We start from the raw sequence: 16,440 nt of genomic DNA, 5'->3' as shown, positions 1-16,440 counted from the left end.
GAGCTCGTGGACACCAGCCTCTGCCGTGCTGCGTGAGCACACACACCTGCCAGCGAGCTGCTCTCCCGCCGAGAAACCCGCCTCGTCTCCTCTGGGCTCCAAGCGAGCAGAGACCCTCCCGGGGCTGCTCAGCCCCCAAACACCCGGAGATTTACGAGGGCCAACATCCTCCTGGAGACACACGGGAGCTCAGGCTCATTTGAAGCCTTGATCTGGGGGGCTTTACGGGCTCCAGGAGGGAGCGCTCTCCCTGACCAGCCGCTCTTAAATTGTTTTTGATTCTTATCCCAAGTACTTGAAAACCACCTGGAGCGTCCTGCAGCTTGTTAAGGTCACCAATCCATCTTCTGAATGTTGCAGGCGTGGGCAGGGGGCCTGGGTCGGCCTACATGTGGGAACGTGTGTCTTTGACAGGAGCACCCTCTCCCACACCAAATGGAAGACGTCTTGTTGGCCAGGATTGCTGGAACATTCCTGCGCAGGGGGAACAGGTGACCCAGGGGCAGGAAGGCCCAGAGGCCGTGGTGGCCTCAGCACACGGTGCAGCTGGACTGTCAACACGGCGGCCGGTGCCCCTCGTGGGGGGAAGCGGGTCGTCTCCTCAGACAGTGACCACTGCTCAGCCCCACTTCTGTGACAGCTCCGTCTGGATTGGCTCTCGTGAGCACAGCCAACCGGCTCTCTTCCCTGGCAACAATGGTTTGGCCGGGAAGCCCCGGCTGCTCCTCCCCATGTCAGCTGTCCTCTCCGCCTTCTCGCTGTCGCTCGGTCGCTCACTTTCAGCGACAGTTGACTAATCATCTGGCTGGAAGAAGATGAACACTGAGAAGTGATGTTGGGCCCGTTCCACATAAAAATTAGGGATATGCTCTAGGAAGCTCACAGGAATGGAATCCTCTTGAATGAATGGGGTGGGGAGCGTGAAGGGCAGGTGAGTGGAGGTTGAATGAAGACCCGCTCTTGACGACGTGGGAGCGCGTCTCCTGCTAAAGTCAGTAGAGAACTCGGAGTCTCTGCCACAATGTTAGAGGCACGGTTATACCTGAGGGCCCTAGCCCAGCCGAGGCACACAGAACAGGGACTTACGGACTTCGTGAAGGACCAACACAAGAAAAAGTGTATGTCCAATGGTTTTCGTACAAACTTGCCATGTGGCAGGAGTTTATCTTCCAGAATATAAGGAGTTGGAGTGACATGTGGAACCACTGCTTTTTGGAGGTGAGGCAAACTGAAAGTTCTGCAGAAACACGCACACACATTCTTCTCATTAGAAGTCAGTCTCTCCTTCTAGATGTCTGGTACCATGTTCAAGCATCCTACCTTGGGTGGATTCCAGCACTTTCCCATCACTCTAGAGAACCAAACCCCATGCTGGTCCGATTTGGCACTGCTATTACCTATCACCCAGAATCCTACCCCCCGCCTTTCCCCAGTGGGCTCTATTCCACTACCCTCTAATTCAGCCACCGGGACAGGAAGTCTGGGGGTTATGTCTGGTATTGGTTATACTATCCCTCTCCCAGGCAAAGCAACTTCTGAGGTGCTGGGCCATGAGACGGAAGAGGAGGAACATGTCCTGCCCTGACTTCATGCTCAAGTATCTGACCGCCAAGTTGATTTTCACGATTGTTGACTTTCACCAAGGCGATAATCTTTATATTATTACATTCCTAAATTATTGCTAAGAGTGAGTACAGAAATGAATTAACCTTTCCCCAATAAAAATGGACTTCTTTTCATGTCGATGTGTTTTGAGGTTTCCTCAAGATTTAAGTAAGTTTCAAGACTCTCTGTTTCAGTATGTTATTAACATTATTACACTTATTTGTGGTTTCAAGAGGACAGAACCGATCGATGCTTACAGAGCACACTGAATTACCTGTATTTTGTCCAACACGCCCGTGCTGTCCATCCTGCTGGCCACATTTACCGTGTTGCCCCAGATATCATACTGCGGCTTCTGAGCTCCAATGACACCCGCTATCACAGGTCCGTGGTTAATACCTGTAGCACAGCAGAGCCAGGTAGATTCACGTCACAGCCACCGTCTTAAACAGAAAAGCTTCGCAAGGATATTCCCGAATCATTGTTGCTGAACAAACATTAGTTCAACCCATGGGGTTCTAAAGCAAAGAAAAACATTCTTTTCCCTTCTTAACCTTGATTCTTGATTATGTCCCCATATATCATTATGATTCCATTGTTATGTTTTTAAAAAACCCAACATAATAGTTTCCTATGTTGCTACATAATCTTAGGCAAGTGACGATCACTGTATTTCCCAATAGTTGTGGAGTTAGTGTTAATTTTGAAATACACGTCTTTCTGCTTGAAATAGCGACCCTGAGAGCAGTGAGTGGCAGTTCTGCTGCTGCTGGACTTCGGGGTCCGTGCCGCCATCTCGCTGAACGCCCCTCACCAGACACCAGAGATGTGTCCTCACCTGCCGTGCGCTGTTCCACGCGCTTTATATGTAAAAACCCCTGTGCTTCTCACAACAGCCTGATAGGGTGGCTACTGTCCTCCTCACTTCCAGCTTCGGGCATGGAGGCAGAGGACGGCCGTCAGACAGGCAGCAGACGGCAGAGACAGGTGGCTCCATGGCCCCTGCTTGCCACACGTGTCCCATGCCCAAGGCTTCTTCCCACCTTGAGGGCTGTTGCCTTGGATAATGTCCCAATGGCAAGTTTACTGAATTCCAGAGGAACATGTTTGTGCTGGGCTAAACCACCTTCCAAAGGACTCCCTGAACATGCACTGCGCTGCTGAGGCCGCCTACCCACGTTGGCGTCAAAACAACAACAGATCTTAGTAGGGGCAATACGGACTCAGATGTGAGGGAATTCTGCCATAAGAGGCTGCAGCCGATAAGCCAAGGGAGGGTCCCCGGAGGCTCGAGTTTGCAGGGATCTTTGGGTAGACAGGCCCCTGGTGGGCAGGTACGTGGGTTCTTGCCCCCTGGAAGCTGGGCTCTTTATAGCTTTGCCTCCATTAGACTGAGGACACCCCTACCTCTGGCATATGTCTCCTTACCAACCGTGATTCCCCAGGGAGACCCCCCAGAAGTTTGCCGGAGAAGCTCCGGAGTCACTACTTTCCAGCCTAGATGGCCAAGACCCCACTGATTGGACGGATTTCTTGCTATCCCAGCTGGCCCATGTGACTTCCCAGATAATCAGGCACCCAAGACCACTGTCGACATTGGTGACGGTGGCCGTGACTGCCCCTTCAGTTCGGAACCGTGATTATAAGCCCATGGTTATTACATGCAGACACCTGAGCTCCGGGTGCATTGAAGCCCTGGAAGTCTGATCAGCTTCTCTAATCAGAGAGGCCGGGCCCCTCCCCCACCCAGTGCTCCAGGCTGGATGAGTCCTTGCCCAGCATCTCAGTCCAAACAGGCAGACCCACATGTCTCACGGGAGTGGTGTGGAGAAAGGCCCCAGAAATAGAAACAGAAATACAGACATGGGTCGATTGTGCCCCTACATTTTCTGCTGGCTCTGAGACCCCTGCCTCACTGCGGGGTCACCTTGCATCCGTTAAGGAGGGTGTTTCTGAGCGATCCCATATCCCACTCCTGAACTGCTTAGCGTGCTACCCTTGGTTACAGACCTAAGCCCAAGCTTCCTCTTTGCAACGGACAGGTGGGCAGGAAGCAGAGTAGAACACCGTTCTGTGAACACGATTCCACAGAATCTTTGAAGGTATGCGAGAAGTGAGCAAGAAATTCTGCTTTTGCCGAGTACACAATAAAGCTTACACTCTGCTTTAGACACCCCAAATAATTTATTCTAGCTGCTGGCTGGTGCTCTCGAACCCCTCTGCCGTCAGCTTTTCTGCTGGCTGCTGAGTCCTGCTTGGTCAGCGCCTGGCGGGGGCGGAGGGTGGGGGGAAGCTTGGGTTGATTCCTGGCACCGGGTCAGTCTACTTAGTGCAGGGATGTGCTCGAACCTTGGCCCCGCTAACCGACTGATTCTGTAGCTTTCCCTGCAGAAAAGGACCTGAGGAGTGAATTCATCTCTTCTTACTTGTATCATTTTTTGGGGAAATATTACTCTCCCGAGTTCCTACCGCGAATGGCCACTGGATGGCGCCACGCAGCCAAGTGCAGCCAAGAGCAGCCAAACCGCCCCCAGAGTGAGGCCCAGGGCTGGGGAGAGGCAGCCCCGAGGCCTGTGAAACACAGAGCTTAGGCTTCCTAGGAAATCCCCAAGAGCTGGTGCGAGGAGTGAGTGTGCAGATACTATTTGTTACTCGATAAGCAGAGTAAATAAACACTCAACAAATTCCTGCCGAAGAGCGTTGATTCCATTCCTTAATTTGGAAAATGCGGTTATGGTCTAGACCAAGGAAACTGCTTTTTTGGGATGTAACGCAGGTGACCAGTGAACAGCTGTCCGCATCTCACCCTGCAGGGAAGGGTGGTGCTGTTTTGTCTGTAAATGCTTCTCTACACACCCGTCATGCCCCCAGGTAACAGATTTTTTTTTTAATTTTTCTTTTTATGAGAGCGCTTGATGTTTGAAGAGCTCATTCTCTCAGCTGCCAAAACAATCAGGAGGCTCTAGGGTCAAGGGGGCGCCTCCGAATCCGACATGGTCAGCAGGCCGTGGGGCAGCCCCCGCCTGCCCAGCCCTGCTCACCGCCGGGGAACGCAGCGCCTCCCCGAGCCCAGCTGGGCCCACAGGCGAGGAAGTCGGAAGGAAAAGGCGTCCAGGCGAGGACACTTAACAGCACAGACGAGCACCTTCAGCTACAGACCCGTAAAATACGCCCGGGTTTTAAAATTCAGCACATATGCACAGCAAAGGAAGAAAATCACTCTAAATATTGGGATTTTTTTTTAAGTGAAAATCTGTATGCAAATGAAATGAAAAGCCATTCCAATGGAATTTATTATGAGACCTACTCGTATGTGGACTGGCTTTCAGAAGAAGCAAAATGTGTGGCCAAGAGGAACATAAAAGGGTCGAAGAACCCGCACCCGCCATGAATGGCCACGACTGTACCCCGGCCAGACGGCGGTGCGCTGCGCTGAGGGCTCAAAGCACACTTTTTATGTGTATAGACGTTTGAAAAACGCAAGTAAGCGTGAAACATGCTCATGAGTCAACTTAAAGTAAGGGAAGAACTTACTAGCAAACGTTAGAAATTTAGAAAGAATTTAAGTGTTTTAAAGAATTTTAAAGAAATACTTTTAGACAAAGTTGGCTTGAATATGCAATCAGAAAAGCTGTGGGTATTTCAGAACCTGGGACACATGTTTAGGGTTCTTGGAGGTTGTGACCCCCAGGGGTGTGTGACTATTTCAACAATTCTAAGATGCCTTTAAAAAAAAAAATATATATATATATATATATTTACATCACAATAAAATTATAATTTACATTACAATTACATTATAAAATATATAAATATATATTAAAATACATATTTATATATAACTATATTGAACTATATTAAATGTTATTAAATATATTTAGATATTTAAATATAAATAATAAAAGTTTTGGATCTCCAAGCCTGGATGCATCTCCCAGCCCATGGCAGGTGCTGATTTCATTGGCAGGGGTCCCTAAACTCATGGGGTGGCTTACAGTCGATGCTGTGCCGCCGGCCTAAGGCCGCACGCAGGGCTTGCAGAGGGACCCTGGCCGCAGGGGTGAGGCAGCGCGGCTGGAATGCAGCGGGAGGACCTGTCAGCGCTCACAGCCGGGCTCCTACCAAAGGCCGTTTTGTCTTCTAATTTGTACAAAAGCGTCTCAGGGGCTCCTCACTTCCCTGAGCCTCCCCGCCCCCCATCCGGCCCTCCTGCCCCTCAGACGCAGGGCTTGGCTCTCCCCGGACCCTCCCCAGCCGGACCCTCCCCAGCCGGTCCCCCGCCGAGCCGCGGCCACAGCTGCGGGATGGTCCCAGCACGTACCGACGCGCAGCTTGAAGTCGTTGAAGGAGTGCTTGTTGATGGCGTCCAGCTTGGCCACCAGCGCAAAGGCGAACTCCACCATGGTGCCAATGTGCATGTACTGCCGCTCGGGCTCCTGGACGGATACAAATATTTAAATATTTATATTTAAATATCTAAATATGTATATGTGGTCCGTATACACTATGGACGGAAGCAGCACGGGGTGGGGGTTAGAGCTCAAGGGGCAGGATGACAGTCCCTGGGTCGCAAGGCGGGCTCCCGTCAGGAAGAATGCCCCAGTCCTGTGGGGTTTACCCCCCGCACGAGGAGGCCTTGTGCCCCCATTCATTTCTGTGGCCGTGGGAGACCTGAGACCTAGGAGACACGGAGCACCCAGACAGACACCCAGACAGACACCCAGACAGAAGACTGCCAGGAGAGCTGGCTCTTGGATCCCCGCTGCCTCCCACACCCATCTCCCCGCCTTCTCCACCGGGCTGGGGCCTCCTGTGGGACTGACCAACGCGAGGGGCCAGGGAGGGTCCGGGGGTGCAGGGGAGAGGGCTGGGTCCATTCCTCCTCTTCCCCACTCCACACCCGCCACAGCTCCCTCCGGTTCTGGAAACACCACATCTTCCTTTTGCCCTGATAGGAGAGGGGTGCTCTGTGTCCACCCAAATTCATAACCTCCAATACCTCAAAATTTGTATTTGGAGATTTTTACCTCCGTCATTAAAGAGGGGATTAAGAACAACTTCCCTATGACCCTGCCTTTGCACTCCTGAGTATTTACCCCAAAGATACAGATGGAGTGAAAAGAAGGGCCCTCTGTACCCCAGTGTTTATAGCAGCAATGGCCACGGTCGCCAAACTGTGGAAAGAACCAAGATGCCCTTCAACGGACAAATGGATAAGGAAGATGTGGTCCATATACACTATGCAGTATGATGCCTCCATCAGAAAGGACGAATACCCAACTTTTGTAGCAACATGGACGGGACTGGAAGAGATTCTGCTGAGTGAGATAAGTCAAGCAGAGAGAGTCGATTATCATATGGTTTCACTTATTCGTGGAGCATAACAAATAGCATGGAGGACATGGGGAGTTAGAGAGGAGAAGGGAGTTGGGGGAAAATGGAAGGGGAGGTGAATCATGAGAGACTATGGACTCTGAAAAACAATCTGAGGGGTTTGAAGTGGTGGGGGGGGTGGGAGGTCGGGGTACCAGGTGGTGGGTATTAGAGAGGGCACGGGCTGCATGGAGCACTGGGTGTGGTGCAAAAACAATGAATACTGTTACGCTGAAAATAAATAAAAAATAAATTTAAAAATAAAAAAAAGAGGGGATTAAGATTAAATTGGGTCATTGGTATGACTTATCCAGTATGACACGTGTGCTTCGAAAAAGGAGACTGAGACACAGACACATGAGAGGACCCTGCAAAGACACGGGGGGAAGAGGGTGTCTACACAGCGAGGATAGAGGCCTCCAAAGAAACCAACCCCATCAGTGCCTCGGCCTCTGACCTGCAGGCTGGAGAACTGGGAGACAACAGATTTCTGTTGCTTAAGCCTCCAGTCGGTGGTGCTCTGTGACGGCAGAACCCTAGCCGACCAACACAGGGTGACGACTCCCTGCCTTCCCGGCCCCAGGCGATTTCTCATCTCTTGAGGAACAGTCATCACACATCACACAGAGAGCCGAAGGAAAGGACAAGTTCAAGGTTTCCAATGAAGGTAAGTGGGAATGTCTATTCCTATTTGCTATTAACTTATATTTGTGACTATTAACTCATATTTGTTAATTTATATTCACAATGAATTTCTAACACCTAATTATGTTTGTAATTCCTTTTGGAGATCATCTTTCTAATATTTCTATTTTTGGTTATATTTTAAACACTGACTCTCTATTAGCATACATATATAATTCATAAAATGTATTCCATGTCCTGAAGTTTCCCGCTGCCCCAATACTGATTAGGGGCATCAGAATGTGGGGTGACATGTAGACCCAGGCCTGTCCACTGGATCTGCCCAGCATCTGGGGCTCGTGGTTCTCCGGTGTCCGTCTCAGCACGAGAATCAGCGCGGTCTTTCATGTCCGTCACTAGCCTGTGAGCTCCCCAAGAGCAGACTGTCTTCTGTTACTCGGTGTCTCCCCAGCATGGCAGTGTGTGGTCCAGGAGCAGCACCCGATGCCTGGTCATCGAGGGACTGCGCTTACACTGCCTGGCGTGGAGCCAAGAGGAAATGTCTGGGAGGAACCGAGAGCATCGTCAAGCTTTGGGGGGAGGTCGAGGCCAAGGGATGCTCACTGGGGTGGGGGGTCCTATGTCCAGGAGCGGCCATTCATACATCCCTGAAGTGGGAGAGGGCTCTGAGGGAAGAAGAACACATGGGATATTCAAGCAGGGATGGGGGGTGGGCCTCACTCGGCTGGGGACACAGGAGGAAACCAGTAAGGACACTGGGAATCCCTGCGATAAAAGCAGGAGAGGTGGGCCTTTGTGGAGCTCAGGTGGCGACTTCCGGGACACGTGCTGGATCCTCTGGACCCCAGGGGAGCTCCGTCAGAGACAGAGAGAGCTCTCCAGAAGGTCAAAGGGGAGGTCCCTGGTGAACGGGGAGGGGAGAGCCCCCCCCCCACAGGGCGGAGATAAAAACCAGCTCTGAGGCTCTCCGTAGGGATGATGGGGCAGGACAGTGGAGGCAGTGGACGTAGCATATTCGAGGTGACAGGGAAGTGGGGAAAACCAAGGCCAAAGGAGAAAGGAAAATGGCAGCAGAGTCACTCCATGAGTCCACGTGTTTCAGGGACCGGAGTCGGGAAGGCTAGCACTGGGCAGGTCCGTTGCCGTGGGCCCTGCTGACACCTGGGCCGGGTCATTCCTTGTCCTGGGGGACTCTGTCCACAGAGGCCAGCAGTGACAGGACGGCTGCCTTCCAGGAATGACAGCCCAAAAGATGTTGCCTGATGTCCCTTCGGGGGCAAACCTCCCCCCCTGACCCAAGACCACTGTGCTCGATCATCTGAACGTGAGCAGGAAAGAGGGTCCATTCCTGGTTCAGAAGAACATCTTCCACTCATGAATTCTGTCCTTCTAGAGAAAGACCAATAAAACCTTACATGAATTCTGTCCTTCTAGAGAAAGACGAATAAAACCTTACATGAATTCTGTCCTTCTAGAGAAAGACCAATAAAACCTTACATGAATGCTGTCCTTCTAGAGAAAGACCAATAAAACCTTACATGAATTCTGTCCTTCTAGAGAAGGACCAATAAAACCTTACATGAATTCTGTCCTTCTAGAGAAAGACCAATAAAACCTTACATGAATTCTGTCCTTCTAGAGAAAGACCAATAAAACCTTACTGGCACCGTAAATCCTTAACTTGGAACGTGCGAGGAAATGCAAACAGCTTCAACAGCCGGAACCGGGGGACGGACGGTCAGTGGATGTCGGCGAGGTCGGCGAGGACGCGGTCATTCCTTCAGACAGTGCGGCGCTTCCGTCCGTGCTCCAATGCCTCCTGTCTCATGACCCCCAGGGAAGGCGTGATTTGGAGGTTCACGCAGTCCCCCGGAGACATCATGCCCTGAACAGGGAGCACGAACTCAACAGGGAGCTCGAAATCAATAGGCAGAATCCCGTGTCACTGACATCACCACTGTCCCAGCAAGGAGCACAGATTTGCAGGGGCGGGGCCGGGGGGGTGACATGGTTTGCTGCCACCGAACGGTGGCGCAGCAAACCCCTCGCCGAGGAATTATCACCCGATCTGTTTTCACGCGGTGGGCTTAAGCTGGAGGTTTCCATGACCTCGGTGATGAATGGAGAGACCAAGTCTGGGGAGTGGGTTTAAATCCAATGTCGATAACTCATTTGGGCTTAGTAAGTCCTTGAAAAAAATGACGCTCAATCTTTATGCTCAGAGCTCAGTTCATTTCAAAAAATCCTTAAACTGAGCTTTTGATAAATATTTGATGACAGTATAAAGCAGCTCTTTCTCTCTCCCACATCAAAATGATTTCTCTCAGATGTCTCCAAGTATTTAAGCGACTTCCAGTGACACGGCAAGGAGGTGCATTCCGTACCCCAGAACCCATCTTGGAAGCTGTTTGCTTTGGAAATTCCACCAGCCAGGAACGCCGCTTAAAGCACATGTATGTTTATCGTGGTCATTATATGACCCACGTGACCGTACACCCCGGGCTCATGCTTTAGGCTGAAATTCACACACGCCTCCTCTCGAGACCACTCTTTTCTCCTCGCCGTCTCCCACCCGTCACATACTCACGGAGCACCTGCTGTGGGGGCATCTGTCTGCTGCTGAAGGGTCAGAACGACCGTCTAGGAGCTTTCTCCCCTGCGAGATTTTTTTTTTTTTAAACATTTTATTTATTTATTTGACAGAGATCACAAGCAGGCAGAGGCAGGCAGAGAGAGAGAGAGGAGGAAGCAGGCTCCCCGCTGAGCAGAGAGCCCGATGCGGGGCTCGATCCCAGGACCCTGAGATCATGACCTGAGCTGAAGGCAGAGGCTTTAACCCACTGAGCCACCCAGGCGCCCCTCCCCTGGGAGATCTGGATGAGACCTTGCATTCTCGAAAGGGAAGGTCTGCTCCGTCCCACGTGGGCTGATCATCACAGGCTGGGGATGGGCTCTCATGTGGTGGCTCTGACCACCCGAGTGTCCAGTACCTGTCGGACCTGTCAGGTACCTGGGACTCCCAGCTTCCCAGTGTTAACCAGAACTCCAAGGCGTAAACACACATTTGGGGAAAGCGGCCTGACTGCTAGGCCATCCGAATCTCCGGAACTTGGATTCAGGTGGGCTCTCACTCTTTTCCACCAGTCTCACTTTCCAGGGAACACAGTTTATTGAAATGCACATTACACAATGTTCTGGAAGCACCCCCCACCCCACCCTCCCGTTTTAAACCATTTCCTAAGAGGAAGTTAGTTACCAAGCACAGCGCTCACCGTGGAGCCACTGTCATGGTTATGAGAGCGTGTACCCCAGGCCTGGTTTTCAGATACATTAATGAATGAGGGACACGATTGTCCCTATGAGCACTGGGACACATAGGTACTGTCCTGGCTGCTGGAGATGTCTGAATAATTGTGAGCAACATCAACATCGTTGCTTGTGTATTTAATCCTCACAGGGAGTCCCATGAAGGACTTCCTGTCTTTATCCCCGTTATGCAGACGGGGAAAGAGAGACCCTGGATGGGTAAAAACTGGCACAGGCGGCAGACCGGGCGTCCGACTCCAGGCCTCATCTTAGCTGCCACGTGGCCGCCCTCCTCGCGCGCATCGAGACTGTGGCGGGACCTTGGCTGTTTGCATTTTGTGTCCCATCTTCATATTTGTGTTGCATCTTTGACTTTCCTTCCAGTTTAGCTTATTAATTTTAAAACTTTCGCATCACATTCATTTTTGTGAGCTTCCTCAGGGACAGGTTTACGTGAAATCTGCACAAACAGGTCGACAAACAGGTAAGCGGTCTTCCGTGATCGTCTTGCTGGTCAATGGTGGCGGGAGGGTTGGATGAGGAGTCCGAGAGGCACTCAGCTGGTGGGGAGCTGGCCCCAGGAACGGCTGGTTAACGGCTCTGGAACTAGCCATGCGGGTGGCTGGAGCTGTACTTGGCGACCCTAGTGCACACCCAAACGGTGTGTCCAAAACTAATACGATTATTTCATCTCCCCAAGGATAGCTCTCACTCTTGACTCTCCTGCTCTGCTAATGGCGTCATCAATCGCAGATCGCTGTATCAGAAGCCGGAGGTGCTGGCAGCTTGGCCTTCTGTGCGGCCGCCCCTCTCCCCGCCCAGCCCCCAGTTCCTACGTCTGCCTCCCCTGGGCTCCCTCCTGCCACTCACGTCTTCCTTTATTTCCCCGGGACCAGCATTAACACTCTGACCGTCCACTGCCTGTCTGAAAGCAGGACGTTCCCCCAAATGACTGCCGATACCTTTGGTCCGGCAACCTTGGGTTCAGCCCCAGGTCCTGTTACCATCAGCTGTGTGGCCTTGGCTGAGTCACTTAACTTCTCTGGGTGTCGGTTTCCTCATCTGTGATGGGACAGTAACTGCCTGTCTCCTAGGGTTGTGGGCAGGGTGAAATGAAGTGGTTAAGTGAATTCAGGCTGTATCCCCGGGGCTCAGGATTTATTTCCTTTCTTTTATGATGGTTTAGAGAAGCATGTCGCTCTGCTTGACGAGAAAATCATCTAGGAGGAAAATGTCGGTCAGAAACTGTCTTATGCCCCAGTGTAGAACTTTCTCCCTTTGCACACACGGAGCATCCTACAGAGATGTATGCCTTTGGCAATGACCGAGCATCTGACATCTCCCGAGTCTTTGAGATTCCCAGTCTATTCCATGAAGATCAATGGTCTGGTTTCTTTCAGTCTTCAGTTTCCTGTCAGTAGCATGAAAGTGGGAAGACATTTCTCTCTGCTTACAACACATCATGGGAGCTGATGTTTGTACAAAAATACACAGCAGAGACCCGAACTATTTTCTCCTTTTCCAGTAAAGGAGACGATGGTTATTGGTTTCGACAGGTGCTTGAGCTACAGTGACACTGCGGCAGAAAGTCTCAGAGTGACCCCTCACTTCTTCCTCAGTCAATTTTTTTTAAAGATTTTATTTATTTATTTGACAGGCAGAGATCACAGGCAGGCAGAGAGGCAGGCAGAGAGAGAGGAAGGGAAGCAGGCTCCCTGCTGAGCAGAGAGCCCTATGTGGGGTTCGATCCATCCCAGGACTCTGGGATCATGACCTGAGCCGAAGGCAGAGGCTTTAACCCACTGAGCCACCCAGGTGCTCCCTTCCCCAGTCAATTTTGCAAAGCCCCTCCGCTATGGACTGAATGTGTCCCCTCAAAATTCCTGTGTTGAAGCCTGAGCGCTGGTGTGATGGATTAGGAGGGGGGGCCTCTGGGCGGTGGCTAGGTCACATGGTGGGGGGGGGGGCTTATGATGGGATTAGTGCCCTCACGCGCAGGGGCTGGGTACAGCTTGCTTCCTCTCCCTGTCTTCCACCATGTGACACACAGCCAGAAGACAGCCATCAGCAAACCGGCAGGAGGGTCCCCACCAGACACCTGATCTGCCGCTGCCTTGGTCTTGGCTATACCAGCTTCCAGAATTGCGATAAATAAATGTTGTCACCCAGCCTCTGGCCGTTTGTTAGGGCGGCCTGGGCTGGCGGAGGTGGCCTCCAGTATTGCACGGCACCCAGCACTGAGACTGGTTGCACATGTGCCATTCCTGGGCTGTAAACTCCGGAGGGCGGTTCCAGAGGAGTCGGCCATCAGCAAGGAGCTGTCACCCGCGCCAGTGAGGAAAGGAAGCATCCGCTGGATGTCCCACCGGCTAAATCTAGACCCACCCAGCCAGAGACGGAGCCATTAACCCGAGTCCGTGAAGGCGGAAGGAAAACGTTTCTTGCTCATGGCTTTGCGGGCAGCTCAGTGTCCCTACCACACTGCGTGAGCCGGTACAGGAGTCTCCCGGATGGATCCCCAGGAGCCTGGGATCTGATCTGGGGGACGGGGGGAGCCGAAAATTGGAGAAACGTTTGTGCTTGCCGACAGCGGTGTCTCTATAGGGCGAACTTGGCAAGACCCAGATGTGGCAAAAGGCGGTGTTAGTAACTGTCCTCAAGCTGCAACCCTGGGTCGGCCGGTGCATTTGTGTGGATACAACAAATAAACGACTACCTTTACTTTTACAAGTTTTTAAAATCAGGTTAATTTTTATAGAAATAAATAATTCAATAGATTAATTTTAAAAATTCTCTCTGCTTGACTTATTTTACTCAGCATCATCTCTTCCAGTCCCATCCATGTTGCTACAAAAGTTGGGGATTCATCCTTTCTGATGGAGGCATCATACTCCATAGTGTATATGGACCACATCTTCCTTATCCATTCGTCCGTTGAAGGGCATCTTGGTTCTTTCCACAGTTTGGTGACCGTGGACATTGCTGCTATAAACATTGGGGTACAGATGGCCCTTCTTTTCACTACATTTGTATCGTTGGGGTAAATACCCAGTAGTGCAATTGCAGGGTCCTAGGGAAGCTCTATTTTTAATTTCTTAAGGAATCTCCACACTGTTCTCCAAAGTGGCTGCACCAACTTGCATTCCCACCAACAGTGTAGGAGGGTTCCCCTTTCTCCACATCCTCTCCAACACATGTGGTTTAATGTCTTGTTAATTTTGGTGGTTTTGATTATCATATGGTTTTACTTACTTGTGGAGCATAAGGAATAACATGGAGGACATCAGGAGAAGGACAGGAGAAGTGAATTGGGAGAAACTGGAGGGGGAGACGAAGTGTGAGAGACCATGGAGTCTGAGAAACAGACTGAGGGTTTTGGAGGGGAGGGGGAAGGGGTATAGGTGAACCTGGTGGTGGGTATTCAGGAGGGCACGGATTGCATGGACCACTGGGTGTGGTGCATAAACAATGAATCTTGGAACACTGAAGAAATAGAATGAAGTTAAAAAATTAAACAAAAAGAATAATTAAAAAGAGAGTGAGAGGACAAATGCTTTATAAAATGGTAGTCCCCCTACTGCGGAAGAGCGTAAGAGCTTCCAGGCACCCCTCTCTGCTTCTCCCCTGCCTATGTTTTCTAGTACTACAAATTGATTCTTTTCAAAGCACTGCTGGGCACGGGTCTCAATCTACTTGAGACCGAGAAGGAGAGCTGGAGGTCTGGCTTACTACAGCAGTAATATAATCAAAGCAAGAATTTGAATGAAAGTTCATTCCTGTATTTAGGGTTCAACATATCTAAGTTCTTTTTTTTTATTTTTTAAGGTTTTATTTATTTATTTGACACAGAGAGAGAAAGAGCACAAGCAGGGGGAGCGGCAGGCAGAGGGAGAGGGAGAAGCAGGCTCGCTGCCGAGCAAGGAGCCCGATGTGGGACTCGATCCCAGGGCCTTGGGATCATGACCTGAGCTGAAGGCAGATGTTTAACTGAATGAGCCACCCAGGTGCCCCTCAACTTATCTAAGTTCTTAATAATATTTGTTTGAAAAAGATCCGAACGATATACACCATGGCTAAGACCAAAGAAAGCCCAATCCTTGACTAGGGCGTGCAGGATGGACTTCCTCTGGGATCCAGGCCCTCGCCTCGGACGCGGAGCGGTGCGGGCCCAGGAGGCAGCGGAGGGAAGGAGGTCACACGGCGTGGCGTGGCGGTGCGGAGAGCACACGGGGCCTCCGGGAAGCAGCTGCTCCCGTGTCCCAGTTGCCGACTATGGTCTTCAGAGATGAGGATCGGGTAGATAAGCTCCCAAGTGTCGGGAGAATTGGAAGTGATTTTTTTTTTTAAGTAAAATGTCCTTTTTCTAAGAACAATACCCTGTAAGTCAAGAAGAGCATACTTGTACCCACGATGTACTCTCAGGGCTTCCGGGGTGAAGGCCATGGCAGGAGCCAGTGGGAGGCTTTGCAGCTGTGCAGCCTGGAAGCAGATTGGGGGGGGGGGGGGCTCCTGGCAGTGAAGGGAAGGGTCCCCGGCTTCCCTCACAGCCCATGTGTTTCTCAGGCGCACGTCCGTGGGGGGCTGAGTGCGGTTAGGACGCCGGCCCATTCTCAGTCTAACGCTTCACTTTCTGACAAGCCCCTGCTTCCTTCGAGAACAACAGTCAGCGGTCATGCATAAGGCAACCAACTACTCAGTCTCGTCGTCTTCAAGCTTCAACAGAGAATGCACTGTTTCATTTAAAAATACGAATGAAGCAAAACAAAGGCAGACACAAGAGCCGTGCTCTGACCAGGTGCGGACAGGCTGCTGGGTCTGTGCAGGTCCCTGTGTGGCCGCCATGGGGAGGAAACAAGAGGGAACCGAGGAACACCAGCTCAATTTCACGCGGCTCTTCTCCAGGTAACTTTGCCTCTTCTCGGATTTAAGAAAAGCACCTTAATCCTTGATCAACCTGATACATTTTGCAAATTGAATGTCTTTTGTTGTCAAACTAAATATTTGGCTAAAGAATGAAGAGAAAGGGTTTTTTTCTTGACTTAGAACTAGAAAGACAAGTAGATAGGTTACAGGCAGGTTACAAAAGGCATAAGAGAATGTTCATTTCTTGGAAAAATAAAATATCCACATTGATACGTATCACATGTGATACGCCCCTCACCCCAATCAAAGGTCATGCACTTTCCTTGCAGAAGACCTGAGCTGCAGTTCAAAGTGTTTCTAGGATGACCTTACTGAGTTCTAATTCAGTGCCCTGCATAAACACAGCTCACACGGAGTAAACGGCCGCGTGGACCTGACGGCATATCCTACTGCATTTATGTCCCAAACCCTTCTAACCGTTCTGCGGAGGCAGCAATGGCCCTGTGCAGAGCCGAGCGCGAGTCACAACTGGGTCATTACGGCTGTCAGCCGTGCCACCTGCTCTGGCCACGCAGTATTCTGTGGATGAAACGGGCTGCTCCCCATTTTACGTGAGGAAACGGGGGGGGGGGCAGATAGCTCAGCTAT

The 16,440-nt window shown here is 51.1% G+C and overlaps 1 protein-coding gene across 2 annotated transcripts in view; it reads right to left on the bottom strand.

Annotated features, from left to right (window-relative positions):
- ADCY2 (adenylate cyclase 2) overlaps positions 1–16,440 on the bottom strand; it is a 409,143-nt gene that overhangs the window by 3,055 nt on the left and 389,648 nt on the right. For both annotated transcript variants that reach the window (XM_059173611.1, XM_059173610.1), the window contains exons 23-24: positions 5,927–6,041; positions 1,880–2,004 (exon numbers count right to left, since the gene is read on the bottom strand). In XM_059173611.1, the coding sequence (XP_059029594.1) occupies positions 1,880–2,004; positions 5,927–6,041 (240 nt within the window). The remainder of the gene's footprint in view (positions 1–1,879; positions 2,005–5,926; positions 6,042–16,440) is intronic.

This window comes from Mustela lutreola, chromosome 5, assembly GCF_030435805.1.
Source record: "Mustela lutreola isolate mMusLut2 chromosome 5, mMusLut2.pri, whole genome shotgun sequence".
In the NCBI taxonomy this organism is placed as follows: domain Eukaryota; kingdom Metazoa; phylum Chordata; class Mammalia; order Carnivora; family Mustelidae; genus Mustela; species Mustela lutreola.
This window is presented reverse-complemented; position numbering and strand designations above follow the sequence as displayed.